The sequence below is a fragment of the Xiphophorus couchianus genome, chromosome 18 (genome assembly GCF_001444195.1).
Source record: "Xiphophorus couchianus chromosome 18, X_couchianus-1.0, whole genome shotgun sequence".
NCBI lineage: Eukaryota > Metazoa > Chordata > Actinopteri > Cyprinodontiformes > Poeciliidae > Xiphophorus > Xiphophorus couchianus.
Window position 1 is genome coordinate 24,195,260 of NC_040245.1, and position 25,248 is coordinate 24,220,507.

The 25,248-nt window shown below is 40.3% G+C and overlaps 2 protein-coding genes across 2 annotated transcripts in view; one reads left to right on the plus strand and one right to left on the minus strand.

The window, feature by feature from the left end:
* Positions 1–5,138, plus strand: part of LOC114161454 (rho guanine nucleotide exchange factor 26) — a 34,306-nt gene extending 29,168 nt beyond the window's left edge. Inside the window, exons 13-15 of the mRNA XM_028044738.1 lie at positions 1,757–1,827; positions 1,982–2,083; positions 3,582–5,138. Of these exons, the coding sequence (XP_027900539.1) occupies positions 1,757–1,827; positions 1,982–2,083; positions 3,582–3,724 (316 nt within the window). The 3' untranslated portion in view covers positions 3,725–5,138. The remainder of the gene's footprint in view (positions 1–1,756; positions 1,828–1,981; positions 2,084–3,581) is intronic.
* Positions 5,139–7,075: 1,937 nt separating this feature from the next.
* The window catches only part of dhx36 (DEAH (Asp-Glu-Ala-His) box polypeptide 36), a 36,218-nt gene continuing 18,045 nt past the window's right edge, over positions 7,076–25,248 (minus strand). The window contains exons 13-26 of the mRNA XM_028044737.1: positions 23,813–23,900; positions 23,235–23,290; positions 23,089–23,153; positions 22,581–22,724; positions 21,530–21,647; positions 19,194–19,292; positions 17,375–17,548; positions 17,109–17,195; positions 16,927–17,010; positions 15,708–15,807; positions 15,340–15,430; positions 11,578–11,698; positions 7,754–7,906; positions 7,076–7,655 (exon numbers count right to left, since the gene is read on the minus strand). Of these exons, the coding sequence (XP_027900538.1) occupies positions 7,422–7,655; positions 7,754–7,906; positions 11,578–11,698; positions 15,340–15,430; positions 15,708–15,807; positions 16,927–17,010; positions 17,109–17,195; positions 17,375–17,548; positions 19,194–19,292; positions 21,530–21,647; positions 22,581–22,724; positions 23,089–23,153; positions 23,235–23,290; positions 23,813–23,900 (1,614 nt within the window). The 3' untranslated portion in view covers positions 7,076–7,421. The remainder of the gene's footprint in view (positions 7,656–7,753; positions 7,907–11,577; positions 11,699–15,339; positions 15,431–15,707; positions 15,808–16,926; positions 17,011–17,108; positions 17,196–17,374; positions 17,549–19,193; positions 19,293–21,529; positions 21,648–22,580; positions 22,725–23,088; positions 23,154–23,234; positions 23,291–23,812; positions 23,901–25,248) is intronic.

The window sequence follows — 25,248 nt, forward strand, 5'->3', positions numbered from 1 at the left end:
CATGGCATCGTTTTATTCCCTCCTCAAACCCATACCTGGAGGGTTGCTTTGATTCTTTCATGCATGTTTGAGGAATCCTTGAATCTCCCATGGCAGATTCAAGTGCTTGCCTATGCACTTGCACTCACCTAAGCAAGTGTTTGCACTCACAAAGCTCCGCCTATTTCCACAAAGCTCCTCCTTGGAGCTGCAATACACAGCCGAGCTTTTGCCTGACCTCTTTCACCCCTCAAGTCTCCCGTTAGCTAATTGTAGCACCTGGTGAAACTGCGAGTCTGCTGAGGTCATCAGACGGACCACTTGTCAGTCCAACGCTCCTAAGAACGACTGTAAACGGAGCAATGAGAATCACTGTTGTAACAACGTACTGGAGGCGGAGTGTTAGAAAGAGCGGTAGCTTCTTAAAGAGGCAGAAGCCTAATTTCAAGGCGTCGAATTACGAAGGCAAATTTCTTCTATGTAATGTTTGATATGTACAGCGTTTTTATAATAACTGAATGTAACATAGTTACTTGACTGTGCTATAAAATGACACTATGTGCCTGTAAAATATGCAATACTGCTTTAACGCAGTGAAATATCTGTTTTTTTGCAGTCAGAAATATTTAAATCCAGCTACATTAATCATTTTTGCCAAAAAAGAAATAGAGCAACCATCTAATATCAGCAGCAGGTGTGGGAGGGGCACCACTGTGTTAATCTGTGCGTAGTCTTAACATTTTCTCAGGCTTTTTATAAACAGGACTTAAAAGTGTAGGATAGTGTGATGGAGCATTTTAGCAGTTTTATCAGCGACACCTCAACCCTGGTCATCGGTTAAAGGATAACCAGTCACCTTTTATCAGTTCCTTACATAATCACTAGCTCACACTAACGGTGCAAAAGTAAGCCTTTTGTTATATAGTTAAGCACACCTTTGATAATTAGAATATAAGTATCTTTTATCTGATTAAAGTCTGATCTAATAAAACACAAAAAACAACAAACACAAATTTTTGGACTCTGAACTGAAGTGTTTTTTTTTTAAGTCAACACTAAAAGAAAACAGCTCCTAACGGCGCAATTAAAACCCAAAGGTTGCTGCTCTGATTACTGCTGCGTGGGCAGCTTGATGACCAGCACAAACATAAAGAGCTTCCTTACAATGACAAGTCTCTCTGGTGATTTTTCATACTAACTCGCCGCTGTGTTTTGCTGCATGTGCGACCTAAAAAAATGAAGAAAAGAAAAAGCCCCATCAGAACTCCGTGGGAGCGCAATAATGAGCTCTGACTCACGTCTGGTCTGCTACTTTTGTGCAACTGTCCGTGTTTGTGGAGGCCACCAACACTTTGAGTCTCCCTGGCAGTCCGAATGAACCATCCTCTCCTTCACTTTCCACCTCCTCCCCCCCGTTTCTCTTTATCGCTCCCGCCATCTTCCCCCCCCTGCTTTGTGGGAATTCATTGGAGCAGGTGAGATGGTATCTGGTTTCACGGGATCCGGCCCGCGCGGCTCCACCTACTTTGTTTCCCACGGAACGCGCGCACGAGGGAGCGGAAGAAAGCAAAAGTAGGTCTTGTCCTCCACTGAGAATCAGCCCTTTGTGCTCGTCTTATCTCGGCTCTTTTATTGCTGAATAGGGGCTGAAAAGAGGGAGGGAAGGGAAAACTTCCTGTTGAAAACAAAGGTGTCAAACCTCTGTAGTCGTGTTTTAAAAGTGAAACTCTGGAAAAGTTTGTCAAAGAATTGTTTTTTTGTTTGTTGGTTTCTTTAGGAATGAGCGTGCGCGCTGGATCAGTGCCCTGGGCCAGAATGACAACGACGAGAGGAGACACGACAGAACCAGTGAGTTGTCTCAAAAAAAATAAAAAATCTCCTCTTTGAGCTCTTTGCGCCACCTTGTGGCCCGTCAGCGAAACTGAACGTCAATGTAGTTGTGAATTCTGGAACAAAACCTGAGGCAATGTTTTTTTGGTTTTATTTTTTCTCGCTCTTCCAGATGTTATGCAGGTTGAGGTGATAAGAACGTACACGGCGAAGCAGCCAGACGAGCTGTCTCTGCAGGTGGCCGACGTGGTGCTGGTCTCCCAGCATGTGGACGGTACGTCGCTCACGTTTCCTACGTAGTTCGGATACATATTTGTCTGCCTCAACAGATTGCAACAGCGTTGAGAAGTCCTTATTTCAGTCGATTAAGTGAGGGCGAAACTCATTTGTTAGAAAGATCACACGCAGATTTAAGTATTTTAGGGGTTTTTTCCTGATTATTTTTGATAATTATAGTTTACAGCTAAGCTACACTTAGAAAATCTGAATATTACATAGGACTAATAAAAGAAGACATAATGACAGAAATGTGTTACACAGTCATGGGAAAAAATTGTTGACAAACCACAAAATATCATTGCTAACGAAACTGTAACCACGCTCACAAAAAGTTGAGTGGAAGGAAAACTGTGGCAACTGCGAGGGGGTTGTAGACCAAGACACATTTTAAGGAGCATGAAGAGCTCCACTGTTTAAGAGTTTGTCCATATCCTATTAAGTGATTTAAGTTACCCCTTTTTTTTTCCAACTAAACTTTTTTCTTCCACTAAGCATCCAGAAATATGCTTGGATAAAGAGCCCTCTGTCAAGAGCAGTGACACATAGTGGCTTAGTAATAAACTATTTCTGTTTCAAAAGACTTAAAAAAAAAAATATATATATATATATATATATATATATATATACAGTACAGACCAAAAGTTTGGACACACCTTTTAATTCAACGAGTTTCCTTTATTTTCATGACTATTGACATTGTAGATTCACACTGAAGGCATCAAAACTATGAATAACACATGTGGAAATATGCACTAAACAAAAAAGTGCAAAACAACTGAAAATACCCCTTGTATTCTAGTTTCTTCAAAGTAGCAACCTTTTGCTGTGATTACTGCTTTGCACACACTCTGTATTTTCTTGATGAGCTTCAAGAGGTCGTCACCTGAAATGGTTTTCACTTCATAGGTCAACCTGCCCTGTCAGGTTAATACGTGGGATTTCTTGCCTTATAAATAGTCATGAAAATAAAGAAAACCCATTGAATTAGAAGGTGTGTCCAAACTTTTGGTCTGTACTGTATATACAGTATATATATGTATTAGCTGTAATCTATAGTAATCAAAATTGACCTAAATAAATTCTGAAATTGTATCATTGTGGTTGCAGATCTCCGTAGTAAACAAATTTAACCCGTTGAATTGAATTACTGAAATAAATCAACTTTTTAATAATGTGGTTTATTGAGCCGCGCCGACATTCCTCTGAGTTTTCACCGTCTTGCCTCAATTTCCTGTCATCATGCACTCCTCTCTCTTTTGCTGCATATCTCTTTCACATAATGGACCTGATGTGTTTGAAATCCTCCCCACCATACATCTCAGCCCAAAAGCCTGGAAGTTAATTGCCGCTTCGGTGACCATAGCAACAGGCTTTCTCGTCAAAGGGACACAACAACATAAAAAAAAAAAAACACAAAAAAAATCTACGCTGCGTAAGCAGAGGCTTGGCGCGAGTCGCTGTAACGCGAGCGTGGCTTTCTCTCCCTCCCTCAGGCTGGTACGAAGGCGAGCGGCTGCGCGACGGCGAGGCCGGGTGGTTTCCTGCAGAGTGCGGCGAGGCCATCACGTGCCAGGCCACCATCGAACGCAACATGCAGAGGATGGACCGGCTGCAGGGGCTGGAGACGAACGTGTGAGCCGCGCTGACCGAGAGACCGTCAGACTGAACTTTTTGGCTGCGGCTTCAGCACCTGCCCGAGTTTCATCCTGTTTAGCACCGACACGGGTGGGGGGGGGGGGGGGGGGGGGGAGAGAACAAAAACAAAACCGGATTCCTTTAATGAGTTATCGCTCTCCGAGTGGGTGGACGTGGGCCCTGACAGTGGGGATATGTCACACTGATTAATTCTCCAGCTAGCTGAGGAGAAACTTCACGCCCACCGCAGCCGAAGCAGCTGCTTTCAGCACGTAACAACTGTTGTTGTTAAATTTACAAATGTCTTTTTTTTTTTCCTCCTCCTTTTTCTCTTGTAAACGCCGTGCTGCGTAATGAGTACAGTGGCGCTACGGGAGGTAAAGCAAACCCAATTAGAGAGAATCTGACGGCAGCCCGGGCGCGAGCCCCGCTAACGAGACTCCGGCCGGGCGATAATAGGCTTTTCCCCCCCGGTAACTTGTGTTGCTACAAGCTGGAAGTGTGTTTCAAGCAACAGCTGAGCAGAAGATCAAATCGAAATCCATATGTAAATACAGCTGTAAATACTCATAACTGATTGGAAAAAAAATACCCAACACAACAAAAAAACAGCTAATTACAGCCATCAGGGAAGAAGGGATCTATTACGGCATGCAGTTGAGGAAAAGAGCCCAGTATCTGCACTCCAACTTGCCGTTTGTCAGCGGTTAATGTCACCCTCATGAATCAGACTCTTACATTTATGTCTCAAGCACCATTCATCCCTCCCCTCCTCACGCCCCATCAATTCTGCAGTTTGAACGGCGAGAAATGTCACTATTGATGCAAGCCAGACGTGGCGGTGTACAAATAATCCCATGTATGTATATTTTATGAATGCTTGGGACGCCAGAGAAATTGTGCGTCCGCCGTCGGTGAGACCAGACCCCTGCCTGGCCCCTGCTTTTAATGCGATTATCCAGTGTGTGAGTCATCATTTATTGTTGCCTGGCTAAAGGGAGAAAAAGAAAAAGAAAATGGCCTGACCAGCGGATGGCGATAACACAATTTATCAAGCCAACAGCTCTGGACCCAACACTGATGTTGACCACAAGCTGAGGTTTTGTTGTACAGAAGAAACCCCTCCCTCCCTCCACCCTGCCAAACGGACACACACCTCTTGGAATCGTCGGCTTTACGTTTGCACTGAGGGGGAAAAAAAAACACAAAAAAAACCGAGAGAAATTGATGCATGAACTTCTTTTGCTTCGACAAATTCCTCCCTTTGTAACTAATTAAAAAAGACAAAGAAAAAAAACCTGATTTGCATTGTAAATATGTACAGTAACATTTGTGTTTTCTTAATTACAGATTTATATTGGAAGAAAAGAAAAAGCCATTTTAATTAGTCTCTTAATAAAAGTGTAATTGCTTTCCGTCTTGTTTTCCAAGTGATTGTTTCATTCTGCATATTGACAGATTGACGCTTTTGCAGTTTTGCCTCATCATCACCACGTCATCAAAGAACTGGTGTTCAATCAGGTGCTCTTGCAAACTTTACACATAAATCTGAATAATATATTGGAAATTAAATTTATTGCCGTAATTCAACATTTTAAATAGATTAATACAAAACTTTTTTAAAAAATTGTCAATTTTGATTGAAGACTTCTGAGACGACCTTTGTCCAGTGGCACAGACATTTTGCGCTGCAGGTGTGTAAACATCGTACCTTGTGCGGCACGCGAAACCGCTGGCTGCCTTGGTAGTGCGAGATTTAGTACAGGCACAGCTTGAACACCACATAATAGACCCATTTCAAATCAATAGCCGTGTATTGTCTGATGCAGGTGTTTAATAATGTTCAGAGCTCGACAGGTTGGTCTCTCTAACAAATTGGCAACAACAAAGTGGAGCGACGCCACATTAATGTCTACAGAATTAATAATCGTTTCAAATCCACACATTTATATGTACATGCTTACTGCTGCTGGCAATACATGGTGTCAGATCACTTTAATAACCAAAAACTATTTTACTTCAGCAAATACATTTTGAAATAAATTTGTTAAGTGTGATGGATCACTCTTAAGTGTTTGCATGAGGTGGGGTGGGATCCAGAATTGCTACATAATTATACATTGAAGTAAAAATAAAAAAGCAAAAAATAAATAAGATTTAAAAATTTCAGAAGGACACTTTTTTGTCCAGATACTCTTCCACCACCTAGTGTCTAGTAGGAGAGATTACACCCTCCACAACAGATTCACACAGCATCTTGCCGCAAACACTGAAAGAGCGAAGAGTCCTCAAATTACATCCCGTTTCTGTCCTGTCTTGTAGACATTCTCACCCTTGAGTCTCCAGTTCAGTTTGAACACCAAGGTGTTTATACTTTATTTGTAAGCCAAGGAACCTGGCATGTCAAAATGTCGTATGCAAGCATATTAATGGAACAGAGTTGAGGGATAAATTGAGGTGTGAAAAGGAGCACAAACAACTGGAATAACTGCTGCCTAAAGAGGACAGCAAAGCTCAGGCAAGAGTTTGAGAGAGACTCACGAGATGTGACCTGCAACTGGAGTCTGTGCTTCAAGAGAAAGTGCACAGAGTGGTATTGAAGAAATGGGCTGCAACATTTGCATTCATTGTGTTTACCCAATTCTGGACAAAAGTGTTAAAAGCCCAAGCTGTAGAAAAGAAAGTGGATAGTAACAGAAAACTTTTAACTAGTATTTCAGGACCCATGTTCAGCTATGCAGACGTGCAGAAGACCATCTGTTAATGTAATCCAGGATGTCACCGGCTAAACACCTCCGTGCTACAGAAAGGTCACTGCTTACGAAGCTAGCTGAGTTGATTCAGGAACTTCAGCACAAAGAGACCCAACCGAGTAGATATTTTTTACATGGAGATTTGTGGTGTATTCATTCTAGCGCTGCTTAGTCCGCTTTAACTCTAGTCTATCGAGTAACAAGTCGATCGGGGAAGTGTGAAAGTGCAATCGAACTCTGGTCTGAGCATCGGTTCGGTTGAAGTGAACTCTGGCGCGGTTCGAATGCATATGTGAATGCCGAGAGGACCGGAGACCGCTCCAAAAGCAAGAAGCGGGCTGTAGCAGAGGGTATTCTGGGTAAATAAGACCAAAACAAGCTGTGCAAGCCTTCAGAGGCTTGCACAGCGCCACCACAGGGTGAACCAGGTTTTTCACAGGATTTGGATCATTTGACACAGTGCAATTAGAAAGTGAACTGAAATGGAACAAAATGTTGCCATTTTGATCCCTAATCGAACCCACTGTATCAAACTATTATGTGTGAAAACACCTTTTCTCTAGGCATTTAGCTGAAAAGGTGGCAGACGTCGCACAGAGTGATTTTAAGTAGCTTCTTTATTGCATAATCAGTTATGTGGACGAATGGTGAAATTTTCCCAAACTAAAACAAAAAAAGGATGCATGCAGAGAGGCTGGTCCTTGAATAATCTTAAGAAGCGAAAGAGAAGCACGATTCATTCCTCCAAAGAACATTTCCATTTCTTCAGCACTCTAAGCCTTCCGTGTTTGGCCTTCAGTATCTAGGGAGCACTAAAGTTTAAACCAAGCAGAAGCATCAAGGAGGCCAGCTGTCTATCATAAATATTCCAACAAACTCATGTCTGAAGGTGCAGTCAGTCCGAAAGCCTCCTCTCTTCATTGCCAGCCAAATGCCCAGACACTTTTAATCATCGTCGTCGTCATCGTCATCATCGAAGTAAGAGTGCCTTCCGCTGGGGGCAGACGCCCACGTCCTGCCGTCGTCCTTGCTGCCGCCTGCAGGCCTTTCCTGCGTAGTGATGAGGTCTATGATGGCCGTGATGACAGCGCAGTCCTTGGATTGGCGGTTCTCCCAATCCACAGGAGCCGGGTTACTGATTTTGTCTTGCAACAGTGAGTCCAGCTCTCTCTTCAAACTCTACAGGACACAAAACGGAGAGCGGTTAAGAAATAAAAAAAAGTAAAAATAAACAACACGTCGGGGTAAAATGAGCATCTGGCGTCTGCTTGGATCACCTTTACGAGATGAGCGATGCGCGCCGGGGACCTGAAGACGATCCAGCGGTCGACCGCGACGGTCTCCTGGCCCTCGTCTTTCTGGATGGTGATGTCTCCCCCGAAGAACAGCAGCGAGAACGGGGACACCTCGGTGCAGTCGTACAGGAAGATCTGAAGGGAGACGGCGACAATCGCGTACGCGCAATTACGGCATCGTTACAACAGATTAACACGTTTCGGTGACGGGGAGCGGCGTCGCCGGGGCTGACAGCTACGCCGCGGTGTGGGCTGAAAGTGTCCCATTAGTGAAGAGAGAGGCTGTGCCAGTTTGAAATGTGTTTTGGTGCCTCTGGTGTGAGGAGAAATGTCATCCTGCCCCATCTGTGAATCTCCCTAATGTGCTACACTCTTTCTATTCATTTCACATCCTTAGCCGACAGCTGCTTATGTAAAGCAGTTCGCTCTGAGACCCCAAATGAAGAACGGAAAACTCTGAAGGCAGTGCAATACTCCAATTTGTACCCAAATAATAATAAAAATGGCTTTTAAACACAAGACAACTAAAATCGAAATAAAATCTTATTTTCGTGACACATCACAAAATAACTGATCGTTTCATATAATCACTGCAAATTACTAATCAATGTATTGATACTGACTGAAATCAAAATAATCATAATGTCTGCTAATTGTCTTTACCTACAATTAGCTCACCTTTATTTTACAAAGCTGTTAGTCAAAATTTCACATATTCTCATCAAGGCCATTGATAACAGAACATTCAGTGTCTTTAAAGCAAGTTTAGATGTGATGCGTTTTTCTCTGCACAAAGTCGAAACCATAGAAAGAAACTCAAGCATATAGTAATTAGGGATGCAGCTAACAATTATTTTAGTAATTGATTATTCTATCGTTTATTCCGACGGTTAACTGGATGGAAAAAAAAGGTTGGCAAACTGCTGATTTTTTATTTTAACACTTAAGTCTTTTTACACAATATTAGAAACACAATAAAAGATACGAAAGATACGATGATCAATACGTCCTGCATCAGAGGTTTAAAAAAGAAAAGAAACATTTCATTGCCCAATATGCTGTAACAAAGCATTCCCTTAGTGTATACTTGATCATGTTGAAGCTAAAAAAACAAAAACAAATCAAGTCTAATAATGTGAAAAGCTCAGCATTTAACAGTGATTAAATGAATTTATTTATTCTTTTACACAATTTGAACCAGGTGAAGCTAAAACTATGCCACTTAAGGAATTCTGGGTATAACATATTTAGAAACAAAGATGTTTTTGTTTTTTTTATCTTAGCCAGAAAAAATGTACATATTTTTGTAGAGTTCTGGCTAAATTACTGCTCTGAATGTGTTGTTCTTCAGCAAACTTTCTTTTTTTTGAGTCTGTATTCTCCAGCTAACGATTCATTACTAAATTAGTTGACACTTTTTCAACAATCAATTCATCACGAAGAGTCCTACTATAATTATTACTCAATAAGTTTGAATATTCTTGAACAAGACAAAAATAAAAAGAGCCAAAATTCCAGTCAGAATAACGCTAGGGACTCAGAAAGCAGAAAGTGGTTTCTTTCAAATTTGCTCAAGGACATTCATCCCAGTGTCAGTGGGTGGTTTATGTTCAATTTAAATCTTATTCTTGTTTTGCAGTCATGTTGTTTGCTGCCTTATCCTTCCATCCAGCAAAAGAAACAACAGAAAACAAAAGTAATGTTATAGGTTCATGTTGATCCCTGACCTGTGCTGTAAATTGCCCAACAAACAACCTGAAGCACATTCACTTAACTCAAGTTAAAGAAAAGAAAACCCTACAGTGTCCTTTTAAAAACACAAACTTTCTGACAATAAATTAAAAAGACAAAAAGGTCAAACGAAATCTATTTATACTCCAGCGGTAGAAAACAAGCTGAAAATTAAGGGTCAAGTCAGTGGGAAGGAAATAAGCAGAGAGAGAGCCGGCACACCTACATTCACCCTATAAATCTGTGATGTAATGGATCACCGGGGACAAGTGCGTCAGAGAAGATCAAGTTTAACGTCATCGCACATTTTCCTCGTCCCCCACCCCCTCTTTTCTACTCTTCTGCCTCCTTCTCTCTTAGCGAGCAAATAACCTTGGAAATCTCACGCTGTCTGAATACCTCACTCTGTGAACGCAGAAGGGCGGCATTGAGCGAGAGGGAAAAAACAAAACAAACAAACAAAAAAAAAAAGATTTAAATGCGACACACAAAGGTAAATTACAGCCGAACGCTTTTTCTTCGTCGACACGAAGGCGGGACGGCGAGATGACGAAGATTCAGGATGCAATCAGAGCAATTTCTCTGTGAAATGTGGTTTTATTTCCTGCAGAGCAGCGGCTCTCGCACACGACGAACAAAGACAGATGGATGAGGAAAACAAGAGTCTGAGGAAAGCTTTATTAAAAAAAACAAAGAATACGCTTTTGAGTGTTTCGGTCAGGAATCGGCGATGACCACTTCGCCCCTCTGACCACCTCTTGCATTGTGCCTGGAAGCTTTAAAGCCCAATAGCCTTTGAGAGAGAGTTGAAAGGCGGCGATTTTAATCAAATATTCATTAAGAGCAAAGCCGGCGTGGCACCGCCTGCCAACCTTTAGCCACTGGTACTTCCAATCCTCACACAGGGGCTCTTCAGAAGAGGCCAGGGCAGAATCCCAAAAGCCGTTTCCACACACGTGCAGGAGAAAACATAAACAATACAGGCCTCTTGTGTTTTTAGAGGTTGTCGTTGTTCGCGCCGGGGGTTTCACGGTTGGAGATTTTTCCGCCAGCGATGCGCTCAAACGGCTAGATATTTTGGAAAAAAACACAAAACCGCAGCACAGGAGGTGGGACGTGATAAACCAAATATAGACGAGTCACTGTTCTGCCGCTTCACGACCTGTAAAATCAACATGACGCTTAAAGGACACCCGTCTGGAAGCACAAAGAACACTGAAAGATCTAAAAAAAACAAAAAAAACACATCATTCACCGACCTAAAGACCTCACGCTTTAGCAGACATGAGTTAAGGAAGAGGGAAGTGATCTGAAAGCACACCAGCAAGTCCACGTAGAAATGGCTCAAATAATAATAATAATAATTTTAAAAAAAGAACTGATCTAGACAAAATCTGGACATAAATCCAATCGAGAAGCTGTGGGATTACCTTCAACAGGCTCTGCAATGAAGCTGAAGTAAATTAAGACTGTAAAGTTTTTATATGGTGAAGTAAAAGACAGTCATTGCAAATTGTCGGATTTTGCAGGTGAAGGTGGGACAACCAGGTGTTAGGTGAAATAGGCCATTTTCTTTTTTTGATAAAGTAAGGATGGTTTGAATAGGGTCTTTTTGACCTTCAGAAATGAAATAATGTTTATGCTCATTTGGATTTTTTTTTCTATTTACAGAGATAATATTTGCTATAAATGATTTTTTTTTAATTTCCTTTATTTAACCAGGTAAAACTCCATTGAGATCTGGATCTCATTTTCAAGAGGGACCTGAACATTGGAAATTTGTTTAATGTTGTGAAATATTTAAGAGTGACAGAAAAGAAAAAAAAAAAAAAACGGAGAAAAGCCTGCAGGAAAGCTTTTGAGTCTCATGACTCTGAACAGGCGAGGAGAGGAAAATAATCTCCGATGCTCCAGAAGATTGGTTAGTATGTCTCCACGTTCCCACAACTGCCAAACTAAATTTTGCAGCCGATCTAAGATCAGAGTTTCCTCAAAGTGTCAGCAAACGACACTCTTCGCTCTCACACACAGTTTGTTCTACCATTGTCACAAAAACAAAATGTCTGTTTACTTACGCTGCTGGTTCTCATCTTCAAGTGGTAAATGAGCCATGTGTAGTTGAATTCCCTCTCTTCAGCATTGACAGATTTGGGATGGATACACACCTTTCCGTCGGTCTGGGTGTACACCTTTACCCTGAGATGGACGAGACGGAAACAGCATATTCACGCTCTGAACGTTCTCAGTGGATTCTGATTCCCATGCAAGGCGTCTCAACAACCAGAGGCTCCATTTAGAATCCATCAGTTTCTGTATTAAGGTACTCTGTGCTGCTAAATTAAGCCATCACTGAGCCTTCCAAAGCATTACTAATTAAAGAAACATATGCAGTTGTACAGAAATTGTGAACATTCAATTATTCGAGTCATTCTTAATCTCAAGTTCTTCAACGGTGGTAAAATACGCCTTGCTGTACGGTTCATGAATGTATAGAAGGTTTCCAAAAGTAGCCTTACGCCCAAAGCTAGTAAAACAGCATCACTGGGGCTCCATGCGAGTCACTAAATAACATCTGGCTGAGAATCAAGGGCAAGTTTCAAAATAGAGGAAGAACAGCCATTATTGAATGTGATCTGTGAATCCTGGTTGACTGCAGGGCAACTCAGCCTGACTCATTCGTAGGCCGAAGCGGGTTGAGACCCCTAGATGTGGGTCGACAGAAGGTCAGGCAAGCCTTCCTGGATAAAAAAAAAAAAGTCAAATAGTTTTCCTACAGAGGTTGTTCAGGGTGAGATTCAGCAGCTTTAGAAATCTCAGTACCGATTGGATGGATGGAGTTAATCTCTCAGAGTAGGAAGTTCGTTGGGCGTTTACGTCTTCAGAGAGCGAAGGTTGTTACTCTAAGGCCCCAATGAGAATCTCTGTATGATTCTATAAACTGAGACAATTTTGCAGTTTGCTGCAGTTGGCGCCTACATTACTTATACTGTAAATGTTCCGCATGACCCTGCTTTTAATAAAAGGAATAATAATAAAAAAAACACTCCTTAGTCAGAGGAATACGAGGGTCATATGAAAACCTTGGGCTTGCTCCTATTGAGACTCCCCTCCACAGCAGAAAGCCTGGAGTTCATTTGAGAATTTTTCTGATTTTAATTGAATCCATTTTTCCTCTACAAGTAATATGTTGCCAGGGCCACATAGGCAGCAGCACAATCCCAAGGCATGAAAAATCGGGCTTCGCATTCAAAAGTTGGACTGGGGGACTTTAGATGAAACATCACAAACATTCGCTAATTATTTCTCAGCTCTTTGTGACCAGAAAGTTATATTTATGCTTTCATCTTTCACAGCAAAAGCCGCTTCCTGGGGCTGGAATATCAGGTGAAGTTACAGGAAAGATTTGCTTCTTGTGACTTTTTTTTTGTGTGTGTGTGTGTGTGTGTGTGTGTATATGACTTTGTGTGAAATTTCTAAACCTCATCTTGGCCATTTCTATTGCAAAAAACAACATTACAACCTGAGGATTCTGCTGCTTAAAACTATTTATTTGTACAGTTTTCTTCTTTTCTTTTCTCAAATGCCATGAAATTTGAAGTTTTCCACCACATGTTGCAGTTCTCATCCACACCAAAAGGCCAAACACTTCATTTTTGGATGACTTCTAAAAATAATTATTTGCTAATACTTCTAAGCCGTATTAGCTGTGTTAACGCGAACAGGGTTGAATGCAAATGCAACCCAAATGTAACAACGTGAAGGTAATGCAAAGGCTTATATAAAACAGCGTTCATATGACGCTGTGTGAAATTGTTCAGATCGACTTTGCTTCAACGCAGCAGGAACGTGAAGAGTTGTTGGCGCCGCCGTGGCTCGTCTTTGACTCGCGTTGTGTCGTCAAAACATCTCTTTTCAGCCAAAGTGACGGTCAAATCTACTGCAGGACAGCTCATAATATCTCAAAGAATCCCAGACATTCTTTGACCTTTCACCACAGCTTTACGGCAGAGAGGGTTTGTAACCGGTTACGTAACGAAACGCGCATTTTGACCACTTCTATTCAATGGATCTTATTTCTAACAGGAAAACCCTGCCATGCCAGGGTAAAATCACACTTCAACACACCATTCACAGAATTCAAATGCAGAATTCAAAAGGCTGTGTCTGATTTTCATACAAAGTCTTTCACTCAGAAACACGTTTTCTTTTGAAAAGTAGGAAATATTACGTTTTAAGCCTCACATTCAAGGCCGTGTGTCTGTCTGCACATATTCTGCTCTCAGTGGCACAAAAGCCGACAAGAACAAATTTGTTGGAAGAAGAAAAAATAAATAAATCACTGGATGAAATCGCATGCATTTAGCTTGTTATTCTCAGAATGCTTCCTTTCATGTCTGCTAGAGAACAGAAGAACAAAAGAAAGCAGAAAGTCTGATAATCATGTCCAAGTTTAAAGTGACATCCTGTTCCAAATGTGTGTGTGGGGCTGTGTGTGTGTGTGTGTGTGTGCGCGCGCCAACAAAACAGAACCGACTGCTGCACAGCAGAGGACTAACTGCAAATTGATTTGGTAACAAAGGAAAGAGCCCCTACACAAGCAATTATATCCTTTTATCTTACAACTGGCTAGCTTCACATGCAAACAAAAAGGACTCGGTGAAAATTCATGGCATTCATAAAGGTGTTGCTAAGTACGAAAACGAAAGCGTGATCCCTTGATTATGACAGTTATTGTTTAAATACACAGTGCCGTGAAAAACTATTACCCCCGTACAGATTTCTATGGCTTTTGTTTTGCTGGTACATGTTTTGGCTCAAACAAGATTCAATCTCAAACACAATCAGCGTAAATACAAAAAAGGTGTCCTCAAATGATGACTTAATCTAAAAATAGGAACGAAAACGAACTATGCCAAGCTCACCCTATGTGAAAAGGTCATTAAAAATGCTAATTAGCCAAACTTGAATTTTAAAAGACACACTCAAGGGCCTGATTACTGCTAGCCCTCACTTTTTTAGGACCTGTCCGACAACACGAAGTAGGCTAAACCATCTTAAAAGGCAAAACTTTGTGAACTTTTTTTGGAAGATGTGCCCCAAAATACATCTGGTGTACAACATCGAACGTCAAATGTGGTGGTGGTAGTCTGTACTAACAAGCTCAAATCTCATATAAAGAGGTTAGATTTAGACAATTGTGCAAAAAGAAGATTGGAATAACATTTCTCTAGAACGATGAAAAGGACTCTTTTGCCAGCTGCTGAAAACTATCAATGGCAGTAGTCGTCCCCATGGGAAAAAATTCATTTATTTATTTTTATAGAGAAAAATAAACTACGATTGATTATTTGAAAACTGTATTTTGTATTCACTCCTGTCTGACATGCAGCAAGGCAAAAACAGAAGAGATATGCAAGGGGTTAAACTCTTTTTACAGCACTGTATCGTATATTGCTTGTAATCTGAGTTGATGTGTAATGAAATGTTATATATAAATAAAACTGCCATTCCCAAAGCCATTTATCTTTTGCACACAGGTCAAAGCTGCCACATATGACAGCTGCCTCAGGGCACCTCCGTGATGAGTGCATTGATCTAGAGCTGCAAAAGTGCCCTTGTTTCTTTCTTTCTTTCTTTTTTTTTTAACAATTTTTGAAACTCGGTTGCCGCACAGCTGTGACTGTCACAGTACCCTTCCAAAACTCCTTCTAGAGGTCTGATGAGTCACTGTAGCGCTAGCCCCATTTGTCTTTCAGTGGGAGAAAAAAAAAAAGAACAAAGGACACAATGGATAATTTACTTCTCAACTGTGAGCTTCCTCAGACTGACAGACTCACCCAGGTCTCTTTTTGCTGTAAGAGGGTCGGATCATGGCCACCTTAGGGTACAGTCCGGCAACAATCACTGCCTTGATCAACTTCTCATTATCTGAGAAAATATAAGACGATGATGTTTAATTACACGCTGCTCCATTGAAGGATTCTCTGGTTGAAAACATACACTGCTCATTAATAGTTGGGGATGTTTGGCTTTCAGGTGAAATCTATGGAAAACTTAAATAAATCACGCTAGGGTGTTAAGGAGGAAGCATTCAATGGTGATTTCTACATCTCAGATAACGTGTTGAAACAAAAGCCGAATAATCCCCAACGTTTTGAGAGCAAAATAGTCTGAATGATAATTAAAAGAAAACTCCTGTAGTTACCCGAGTTGATATTGGATTTAGCGTCTTTGGGATCCCGGCTGCTGACAAAGCCAGCACTCATGAGATGTTCGGCAAACTGACCTTTCATGTTGTGCAGCATCTACATAATAAAAAGGACACATTACTGGGGTGTAAGTTTACAGTTCACGAGCTTAATGTGCAGCGTATTAAACGCCTTTCTGTTTTGTAAATTTTAGAAAGTGGCAACATGATTTTACTTGGGTAATTAGTCGGGATATCTGCTTTAATAGCCAACCTGCAGTCGGCTGATTAGCAGTCACGCCCACATGTGGCTTGGATACTGTCATTTTTAAACAAGGTTGCATTTATAAATGTGGTGAGTGGCACTCATTTAGTTCCCACGCCATCTAGAATTTTTTAAATCTATTGCAAGTGAGAAAAAAAAAAACAAAAGTGCCTCACGGAGCCAGAATCAGCTTTATTTATTTATTTATTTATTTTTTATAAAAGCAGGTCATAATATTGGAAAGAAACATGTGGGAGCCAGAGAAAATATTAAACTGGAGGATTAATAAGTAGTAAAAACTTCACTGGTTTCAAAATATAACTTTCTTTTTTTTCATTTCCTTATACCAGTATCTTACTCTTGCCAAGGGCACATAGAAAAACAACAGCAAATTATGATATACAAGATATGAACTGTTTTGTAAGCTCTGTAACTGGCTAACACTTAGCTGCTAATCATGCACAAGTTTGCATCTCCTTTGGCGCTTCCTATCAGCGCTAAACTAAATGGTTAATTACTTATTAAAATAATTAGTTACAGTTTTTTTTTAATAAGTCTGGGCTTTTTGATCACCTCAAAGTTCGAACTTTACACCTGCATTGATAAATTCTACACTCAGCTGGGACTATTTGATACAGTTTGAGATTTATTTCACATCCACCACAACATACAAAATAGTCAATCCTGAGTTTAACATTTTTACACATATTATGGATACTATAAAACACATTCTGTGCTTTGTGAAACATTTTCTTATTTTTGAAAAACAAAAAATAGTAATTCTTAGTTTTGTCCTGAAAATGTTGCTTAAAATCTCATCTTTTTAGCATAAAAAAAAGAGGTTTGTTTGTGAGTTAAATGCGTTGCTGCTCTTCTGCAAATTACTTTAAACTAAACTATGGTACATATTTTTTTCCATCTGTCAGATGCAAAAAATGAAAGAAGAAACATTTTGCAATCAGCCAGCCTCACCTGGAGTGTGTTGGCAGACAGGAAGTTGTCCCAGCAGTAATCCCTCTCATACCTGGACCCCCGCTGCTTGGCTTCCTCCCATCCCTGGCAGCCGGTGCATAAGAAATTAAGACATAATTAAGTCATCCAACAGTTACAGCTTATGAGGCGAAGTCAGGGTCACAGCTTTTGGATTTGTTTACCTTGAAGGCGTAAACAATAGTGAGGTGGTCACTCTTTGAGTTTCTGGACAGAGTCCTTCTCCTCATATCTGCCATCTTCTCTTTACCCTAAAAGAGACAGGCAGTTCCAACCCCCCCCCCCAAAAAAACCTCTTAAATATTCAAGATAGATAAAAAAAATTTAAAAAAAATCAGCCAGAAGTAAGATTGCAGCAAGGTGCTGAAGTGTACGTGCTTGCCTCTGCTCTCGATGTCGGCTTTCATGTCTGTGTTCGCGGCGCACCTACCAGGGGTATGAAGAAAGGGTCTTTGAAGCTGAGCGAAGCGGCGATGGTGAGTACGGGGTCGAGGCATCCCAACAGAGCGCCGAACAGGATCAGCTTGCCGATGTGCGGCTCCACGGGGAGACGTGCCAGGTGGAAACCCAGCGCTGTCAGATTCTCTGCGTGGTCCAGAGCGTTCTGGCGCACCATGTCACAAAGACCAGAGGGAAATGTTTCATGTCAGCTTGAGTTCAGGACGATGCGTTTCTAATGACGTCCGTCAAAATCAAGTGGTAGAGGTTTTACTTATAGTCAGCGGTTTCTGTGTGCGTAACATGTTTTAGGAGTAGTACGGTACATTGAAAGTACTTCTGAGTTAAATAACAGGAGCTTTGCAATAAGGTTAGCAGCATTACATCATCAAAAGTGAAACTTAACTGGGTGATTTTAAGAGAAAACGGGAACATTTGTTGTTTTGTGTGTTTTTTTTCGATCTGTATACATTCAAGGTGACTGTGCCAGTTTGCTGGTTAAGTATTAGACAGAATTTTGCAGTACATCAACAAATCTAAATTTTCCCCTCAGGCAAGGTTTCCAAACTTTTTTAATATATACATAAAATTTTCTACATCTCAGAATCAATTCCAGGGCATGCAAGCACACAATAACCGTTTTTTTTTTTTTTTTCTCTTCTGCTTCTCTCACGATCAAGATTAGGAATCTGTAGTATTCAAACACCATGAATAATCCAAAACTAGACACAAACATGCCTCATCGTGTGAGGACTGGTTACTCTGGATGTCCATAAGGCTGCATGACGTTTTAGAGAGACAGTATTTAAACAGTATTTATTTCTCTTCAACTATTTCATATTTTATCATTTTGCCAAAACACGAAAACGCTACTGTATGTCAATGGGACTTTATAAGACTGACCATACAAAGTATGATAAAACAGTGAAGTTCAAAGAAAAGTAATGCGTGGTTTTCCAATATTTTTAAAATAAAAATTATGGTCCACAGCCTGTGGCTCCACTATGGCTCTGAATAACTCTAAAAATGACAAAGAACCAACTGATGTTGTCAAACAATTACTGGTCAGGATTTTTAATATGATTTTCACTCATTATTCCCGGGAGGAGCCGTCTGTAAAATGAACGTGGGCGACAAATATTAGACTAAAAGAATATTAACAGCTATTAAAAAAGTTAAAAATTACGAGGAGATATGGAAATAAGGACGCACCCAACAAATATCCTAAAAGACATTTATGGAACAGGGAGGATTACTTCTCCAATTAACTTACATGTAGACTGATTTATTACAAATTAGAAGACATGTAACAAATAATTTCATAGATAGGGCAGTATTTTGTCTTTGAAACAATGTATATGAAGAGTTGAAAATGTATTAAGTAGTCCTAAAAATAAGATGATTCATTTTTCTCCTTTCTCTCCTGCCCTTCCTGTAATATTGATCTGACTTGATTTTTTGTGTCTTATCTTTTAATCATCTGTTCTCATCGCTTTCCTCGACGTGGAAAGTGTGGAAATGTTTTTTTTTCTTTAAAGTTAACCTGCTGTTACGAGGATTGTTTGCATCTATACATCAATTATCTCTGAATATAATCCTACCAAGACAAAATGTAAGATGACATAAGGCCAACAAACTTTTTTTTTTACATGAATTTAAGACATTTTAAGGCTTTATTTTAGACATGGGAATTTAAGACATATTAAAGATGTGCAGACAGCCTGACTAAGATGAAGTTACAGAACTATTTGATCCCTGCTAATCACCCCCTGAAACAATCTACAGTATATGTAATCTTTACAGTTTCCTACCAGGTCTGTGAGGCTCTTGATGGCGAGGTTAACTGCCTTCTCGCTCGGCGGGTCCAAGGCCTTCTCCAGAAATCGACTAATGGAGCCGAGCTTCAGAATCTAAAGGGCGTACATCAATTTTCATCCAGTCAGCTGAAGCATTTCATTGCACACTACACTACAAACCTAACTGTTGGGTACTGCATGAAATTAGTGCTTGTCTGTCCAAGCTCACTCGAAAGGCAGTTTGGATGCGTGTCACTCGACACACATTTACATGGAGCCGCTTTAATGCGATTCCCTTAGTGCCAGGAAGAGAGAATTTGTGATAAGAGCTGATTCTATGAATGTCCCCATTCACTTAAAATGCATTCATTTCCACATAAAAAACAACAACAAAAAAACCACAGACTTTTAAATTCACCAAAGAGTAAAGAAGCAACCACATATCCACTCTGCAATTGACAAAAAGGTGGGGTGTGAGAGAAATGTTGGAGTGTCTGTGCATTAGAGATTCAGCCTGGGGTCTGCATGTTGTCAGAGTGTCTCTCACTCTGAGGTTAGTCTGACGCATTAGTCAGCCTCTCACCCACCAGCTTTCAAAAAAAAAACAAACATATTATACACACACACTCGAATTTATTGAACTGAGGCTGAAGGAAGACGCACGCTTGAAATCCCATACAATAAAGCTGCTGGTGAGAACAATCTCTGCAAACACCAGAGCTGAATGAACTTTGGCTTTGTGTTCCATTAGCGATGTTTTAAACACTTTGGAGTGCGCTACGAGGATTCAAAGAGACAAACGGCGGAGCTCAGCAGCAAGCAGCCAACAGAGAAAAAAGAGAGAGATGTTCATGTATGAGAACGAGGCAATGAACAGATGTGATTACACTGTATTTAAAAATTTTAAAAAATCTGAAACAGTTGGGAGAAGGGGCGTGAGTCAGTCTGGGATGTCCTTCCTCAATCCTCATTAACAAAACAGAACCAAAACCCACCAGCACTGACTAATCCTTCACGCTTAGTTGGAGTACTGAGACAACAAATAAAGTAGGATAAATGTCTCTTAGAAAATTGCAAATGAGGGGATTTCTGTAGACATTAATACATTTTTTGGTGTATAATTCGCGTTGCAAATCTGATTGCTGCAATTTTGTAGAAGTGGCAGCGGATAAACTGGATAGATGTAGCCTTTAAACAATCCTAGAAGCTTGATGTTGACGTGCTTCATCCACATAAAAACTAGCTGTGGCGTGTGTTGGGGATCAACACCCAATTGCAGCCAAGTTTTATTTATTTATGAGAGGTCACCCAAAACGTGACCTCTCATAAATAGAAGTAATTAAAACTGTGTCGGAAAAAAAAAAAAAAATCCATGATCCATCAAGGCTGAATCTTTTCACGACTGGAAGATGAGTTTTACATTTCCATGACTGAGAAGTTGCAAGCTGTGAAAGAAAAAAGTAAGTCAAATTTAAGACTTTTTAAGATCTTTTTAATGTCACCTGGAATGAAATTTAAGCCAGAAAAAAAACTATAAAAAGAAAAAACTCCTGACTTGTATGGGCTGGCAACAGAAGTGAGTCAGTGGTAAAAACAAACATTGTCCAGACAACTGGTGATACATCTGCACTTACCCATGTTAGAAAAAAGCTAGCTAGCTAGCAAGGTTGTATTAGCAACTAGCTAGTGATGCCTAGAGTGTCCTGCAAGAATTAAACAACTACACACAAGGTTAAATAGCCACGCCACGACAAAATTTACAATCTATGATTAGTGTATTTAAATCCAACTTACTTTTTTTAAAATTAATTTAAGACATTTTATGGCCTCAATTTTATATGCATGAATTTAAGACTTTTTAAGGATGTGCAGATGCTGTGTGCATTTCAAAAGTGAAAATTGGACAGGACTGGACAGTGACCCTTTGTGGACTATGTCTAAAAACAAAGCATATGGCAGAAAAGCCCTTTTGATTTGTTTAAACAAGATCCACAATTTTAGATAAAAGGGTGGTCAAATATCCAGCCAGAATTATGCCAAAAGATTAAGCAAAAGCCATGCGGTCAAACTACAGGACAACATTAATGAGGTTGCATGTTTACATTTGAGCATGTATGCAGAATTTTTATCCTGTGTGGATAAGAGAAGATTTACATTAAATTCAAACTTCTACATTCACGGGAATAGTTGTAAAATTCTAAAAATTAAATATTCACATGCTTGGAAAAAAAGCGCAAATGAATCACATTGATTCTTATGCTGCTTGTACATTTCTGACTGGTACTGAAGCAAACCTTCCCTTAGTTCGGTTCCTAAGCCAAAGCCAATCTCTTTCTCCCCACATACATCACCTTTATCTGCAAGCAGAGCTCCTCCAGCGGTGTCCTCATAATTTCAGGTAATTGATAGGCTTCCAGCAGGCTGGCCCTAAGCCCATTGTACAGATGATAGCACTTTCCTGGTTGCACCCTGGATATATATATATATAAAAAGAAGGAAAAAATAACCAGACAGAGAGAGAAGGGGAAAAAAAGATTACATGTTATATCAGTCCTGTGACAAGGGCTTAATTTGAGAAATCAGTGGGATGAAACTGCACACAGTAAGCGGCTCCTGCTAATTGGGCCATGCTGCACTTTGATGTCAGAGCAACTGAACAGAACAGACGCCTTAAGTTGCAGAGTTGAAACAACCTGGGAGTGTCTGAACTTCGCCTCTCTGTGTTTGCAGATGGGGAAGCAGTAAGATGTGGGCTGTTGGAAGAGATCTGCGGAAAGCTCGCGGGACGAAAACCGAGGCGCGGTAAATCTCCTGTTCTAGTGCGCAATACGTAGAAGGATTAATGGGAAGTGTGTCTTCGTTCTAAATGTTTCAAAAAATATCTAAGTGTATAGGTCAGGGGAATGCACAGATAGACACTAGGTGGTGCTAGAGAACCTGCCCCATTTCCTCTGGACAAAAAAGTGCCCTTCTGAATTATTATTATTATTATTAATAAAGTGTTATCATAGGTGGCCCAAAGGTATCATTTGTCATTTTGACCTACAAGACTCCCCTAACCCCAGACTCAAACTTGCCCCTCTCCACATAATGTGTTGTGCTTACACTGGGCTCCTTCTTCTTGTTTACAAATCTGCGGATTTGAAATGGTTATTTAAAAAAATTAAAGAAACAAATCGATATTTTATAGACACTTTTGTGGCATTGCTATACTTTGTTCTGTTGTTGAGAAACAAACCAGAAGCATGTTGAACATTATTAAACATCTACACTATATCAGGCATAATATGTCCATTGATTTGAAACGGATGTGATGTTGAAGATGTGCCTGTAATAAACCTCACACTGCTAAGGCAGCCAACAGTTCCATGTGCCGCACAAAGTGTCCATTTTTGCAAGTACCTGCCAGCACGTCCTTTCCTCTGTTTGGCGTTGGCCAAGCTAACCCACTCGGCCGTCATGGTGCTGATGTTGTTGTCGGTGTCGAAGTTGGTCTCCTTAATCTTTCCTCCATCTATCACATAAACGACATCATCTATGGTGATGCTGAGAGGACGGGTGGGGAGATAAGTCAGGAAAGAAAAGAGAAAAACTGATGAAATCATTAAAAAAAAAGAAGGTTTATGCATATTTAGCAAGAAGAGTCGATATTAAGTGAGGTGATGTTAGGTGGAGCAGCTTCCTAAATTGTTCAGTTTATGTGAACACTAAATTAAACTTTCTCATCCATGCTGTGGAGACACTATTTGTGATCAATCCAAGAAAAATATGCTAATTAGCGTCCAGTTAGCTTTTATCCCACTAATGACTGGCACTCAGTGCATTATTACTGGCACAAAGGAATAAAAAAAAAGGCCACATTCTGGGAAGTAATGGACTTGAGACTAATCATGGAAACAAACATACACACCTGGTCTCCGCGATATTGGTTGCAATCACAATCTTTCTGACTCCTGGCGGGGGTCTTTTGAAAACCTGAAGGAGGTTGGAGAAGAAAGATGAAGCAAGATGTTTTGGTCGACTCCAGTATGATCAGAGAACAAAGAGAAAGTTTACCTGCGTCTGATTAACAGTGGGCATGAGGGAGTGCAGAGGGATGATGACAAACCTATCTGAAACATAGGATATAAAAGCAAAGCTGGGATAAAACAGCAGCAAACAGAATAATAGAATAGGTGGATAAATTACATGTAAATGGATGCCCTATGCTGTATTTATTACATCTAAGTACAATAATTGGTTGTGTGTTTTGCAAACAGTGACATTTAAAAGATGTTGCTGGAAATCCAAATTTACAGTTTAATAAACTCGACAAATTTTAAAAATTGAGTTAGTCAAATTATCCCTTGAATGATTGCAGTCCTACTCCAGTTAGATAAAATCTAAAGAATTAACCAAAATCAGAAGCTTATAAAGCCATAACATTCTTACCGGGGCATTTTCAGGAAATGCCCCGGTAAGGCATTTCCTCAAAGAATGTAATCTGTAAATCTCTTTCATTCTGGAGCTTATCAAAAAGAAATAATGTTGTTGGTGTATCAATAAAAACAAAACAAAACAAAAAACAAACCTGTCTATTCTCTTGTGTAAAACGAAGTCAAATCCAATAACCGTTAAATAAAAGATGGACGTACCTGATCGGAACATTTGCTGCGCCGTGAGGAGGTCATTGAGACTGCTAATGTTGTCCCAGCCGGGCAGGAAAACCAAGATTGCTCCCTCCTGCCAGAAATGATTGCAGAGCCATTTTTAAACAAAGGCTATGGTAAAAGCAAACCTGCCAAGCATCCATTAAATACTCATTACAACACTGAATGAGCACGATGCCCAGCAGCAAGGAGCTGAGGTGAGCCAACAAGGCCAACTTCCCTTCGGCCTCTCAATAAGAGACAGAACGCCTTGCCAACATCGTTATGATAGCAACATCCTGTTATAACGGGGCAGTCTCTGCTGCACATCAGCTCACGTCTCGCTGACACCGCGAAAGAAAAGCAGACCACCAAATAAAGACAGCAAAGAAAATACAGACAAATGACAGCTGAGAGATGTTTCAATGTCGGGAAACCATGAACAGAGTCTGCAAATGACAATGTCGGCCAAGCTGGCGAGAAACCAAACTAATACAATAACGTTACAATATCTGAAACAATTAAATGATCAAAGAACAAAACAATAATTCCTAAATCAGATGCGTAGTTTCCTATGTATGTTTGGGAAACCTACTGAAAGGTGAAGAAAAGGCCTTTCCAACCTAAATACAGGCGATAACAAAAGCATTGAACACATAAATTACGATACATTTAATGAAGTGGAATGGAACAGGGAATAAATATCAAACACATGATGCAAAAGGCCTTATCTGCCTTTTATAAGCAAAAAAGGCATAAAAACCTAAGGAACTAGCTGATTTAGGAAGCAGCAGCCACTGAACAGCTGCAATAACAGATACCTGAAGTTATCAAAACCTCCACAGTATTTCCATTTGTAACTAAAACGCTTAGATTATCGTTTCACACTTAAAATTTATTGCATAAGAAAAAAAAAATACTGGATTGGAGCAGAAGCGTCTGCCGCAGAATAATGTAGCCAGATAAAATACAGCAGTTTGGCTTTTAAACATAAATATGATTTGTGTCTGTGGATTTAATAAAGTCTTAAGCCACACTTCATGCAGCTTTCAAAACACCACCGTTACTGGCAGACAACGATCCGTCTAGTTGTGCTGCATTAGGAGGTAAACACTCCTCTTTGTACATTTCAGCAAGCAGACAATCTCATGTGAGGCGAATACTTAGTTGGTCGAATAGGAGAGGAAATCCAACACTAGCGAATAAAAACATATGGCCTATTAGTGAAGAGATCCACTGCCGGAGTCAAAGTAATCTGATTACCTTCAATTTATGCTCTACCTGCTGACTCTCTCTTACTGAAGCTCTCAGTATCCTCGTTTCACTTTCTCAGCACGCTCTAAGATACGCAAAATAAAAAAGTCCCTTGAAAGCAGCTGTAAAACTTGGGCGTTTAACCCTATGCAGAGAAGTTTTTGCACGAGGTGGTGGATTTGCCCCAC